Source organism: Oratosquilla oratoria, chromosome 3 (genome assembly GCF_046742065.1).
Source record: "Oratosquilla oratoria isolate Oo_2021 chromosome 3, ASM4674206v1, whole genome shotgun sequence".
Lineage (NCBI taxonomy): Eukaryota > Metazoa > Arthropoda > Malacostraca > Stomatopoda > Squillidae > Oratosquilla > Oratosquilla oratoria.
In genome coordinates, this window is record NC_134779.1 from 48,472,551 (window position 1) to 48,475,394 (window position 2,844).

The following is a 2,844-nucleotide window of genomic DNA, read 5'->3' on the forward strand; positions in this document are numbered from 1 at the left end:
AACTCGCGCTTAATATTCGTGCTTCCATTTTGGATCTAATCTAGGCTCCAGATAACGAGTCATGACACAGATGGCCCTAGACCGGAATATTATTAATTATTTGGGAATTACTTTTCTTTGGCACGATAAAGAGAAGGCAACGTGAACTGACTTGGGTTGGGACCGAAGTCCTAAACAGATTTCTAAAGAACGGTCGACGTTTCGGCGAAGGAAACGTTCGCCAAGGATCTACCTCCTTCAAGCGCGGGACAGGCGAGCGGTCGCAAAAAGTTTTCAAGAAGAGAAGGTTTCTGCCCGCCATGGTCAAAGAGGCCGAGGCTCTGGCAGCGTTGTCAGGAGTTCCTCGTGTCCCGACCCTTTTCGGCGTAGGCAGAAACCCAGTCACTGTGATCACCAGCTGCGGGGGACGCTCTCTGTACAAGTTGATTCAGCGACGACAGCTCTCCAAATATGAGGCTGTAGACATCGTTTATCAAGTCGTAGAGAGCGTTCGCCTGATTCATCAACGTGGCTGGACTCATAACGGTCTAAAAGAAGATAACATTGTCGTGACGAGGAACTGCGACCTTTGGAACGCAACGCTAATTGATTTCGGAAGCGCTGTTCCCATTGGTAAGAGCGTTTACAGCAAAAACAGAACCGGGCACATCACTTTTCCTCACATTGCTCCCGAGCTTTTCAAGGGACGAGGAACTTCTTCCGGAAGTGATGTGTACTCGATCGGTTATCTGTTAGCTTCTCTTATCGCCCAAGAAGATCGAAATCAGGATATTTCTTCTCTTATCGCAAGCACAATGACTTACAAACCTGAGGATCGAATTTCAGTTGATGATCTTGTCCAAAGACTTCGTGATGTTCGTTTCAACATCCTCTTGGACATCGTCACTGAACATTTTTCGGCACTCAAAATTTGAGTTCTTTAACTATCAAAATCCTTAAGAAAATCATCTTTGGATTACTTTGAATTGCGTGATGATTTAACATCTTTACTGACATCATCGTTGATATGCAACTTTGTTCACTCTGGACCATTAGAATTGATACAAAAATAACTTCAATAAGTTTGGATGTATAAAAGCTTTATACCCATTGGAATTATGGAATTTGAATTTTCTATTAAAAGCAACTTTATCAAGATCGGACCATATAAGATCGACTGAAACCGCTCCCTGTCCAAAACCCGCTTGAAGTGAAGTAAAGTAAAATACAATTGAAAGCAGGACAAAAATTAATAAAGAAAATAGTAAGAATATATTTCATATTACGATATCCACACATCGAAACTTAAAAAGGCTTTGAAGCCTTGTTTATTAAAGATTCAACTTTAAATATCAACCCTTTGGGGGTTTCCCTCAGCTGAATAAAATCACCTGGCGACAACTTGACTAATCGACCAAACTCACGAAAATCAAAAGAAAATTTTCTATTTAAATATTTCGTTATATAGCAAAACAAGTTAAACATATTTCACATTCTCAATAAGTAGTTTTAATGTGTTCATATTATCGATTTAATCGATTAATAGGAGACTGAAAGCACTGGATCCAAAGTAAGAAAGAAGAGAAAGAGGTGATTTAAAAGCACTGCTCAGGCTATCAAAAGGAGAAGATAGAATTGACAGGAGACCTTTTGGTAGTATGGGACCGAATAGGAGAGAACGGGTCATTTGCACAAATGGATCAAAGAACTGGGAAGGGAGAACTGCGTGCCTGTCTGTGAGCGAGCGCCCAAATAAATAAATAAATATATATATATATATATATATATATATATATATATATATATATATCATATATATATTATAATATATAATATATATATATATATATATATATATATATATACTAGACCGCCCGTGACCCGTTGGGTCAAATAAAATCTTAAATGATACGTTGTTAATAAAATGGTCAATAAAATCTTTATTAAGATGCTCTTATGTTTACAAAATTCTCCTTAATTATGCTTATGTCACGTCTCGTCATCCCACTCCCAATCCCACTCCACTCATTATCAATATCATTCAGGGAGTCCTATGGGACTTGAGTAGCAACGTTTATAAATATAAACATTATGATAGATATACTATGTCACTACCACCGTATAGTAGAAATCATAGAAAATAAGTTTCTATATCAAATAGTATGTAATTTAGAGCTCTTACCTCTATTCAGTAGACGAAGGCAGTGACTTGATTAGTTATAAGAAGTGAAATGCAGAAGATTGTGACGTCATGTCGTCGTACCTAATTAAGTAGTTGGGTATACTTTTATATACTGAATATGATTTTTTTTATAAGTATATATAATATATATATATATATATATATATATATATATATACATATATACATGTGTGTGTATGTTGGGTCAAATGAAATTTTAAATGATACGTTGTTATAAGAAGTGAAATGCAGAAGATTGTGACGTCATGTCGTCGTTGCTTGGAATCATATGATGTCTCTTCTTCTGATTGGCTGGTCCTTCTTCTGGTCTCCCCTTCTGATTGGCTGGTCCTTAGTCATGACGTCTTATCTCTTCTTCTGATTGGCTGGGCCTCCGTCGTGACGTCATATCTCTTCTTCTGATTGGCTGGGTGACGGTTGCAAGCAAGCAAGCAAGCAAGATACAAACAAGATTTTCAGAATTTTATAAGTATATTATATATATATATATATATATATATATATATATATATATATATATATTTGTGCTTGGGTGTGTGACAACGACAACAATGACAACGAGAACAGTAACGACAACGACAAAAACGACAACAACAATGGTAACAATGACAACGACCATGACAACAACGACAACAACAATGGCAACAACGGCAACGAAAATG

General features: G+C 36.9%; 1 protein-coding gene across 1 annotated transcript; it reads left to right on the plus strand.

Annotated features, from left to right (window-relative positions):
* The first annotated feature begins 299 nt into the window (after positions 1 to 299).
* On the plus strand, positions 300 to 914 carry LOC143018217 (ribosomal protein S6 kinase 2 beta-like). Its single transcript, XM_076173441.1, has one exon. The coding sequence runs from the start codon at positions 300 to 302 to the stop codon at positions 912 to 914; it is 615 nt and encodes a 204-aa protein (XP_076029556.1).
* Positions 915 to 2,844: the final 1,930 nt, after the last annotated feature.

Bases quoted from the DNA above. Each gene is read 5' to 3' on its own strand.
- LOC143018217 (XM_076173441.1), top strand. From the start codon at position 300: ATGGTCAAAGAGGCCGAGGCTCTGGCAGCGTTGTCAGGAGTTCCTCGT.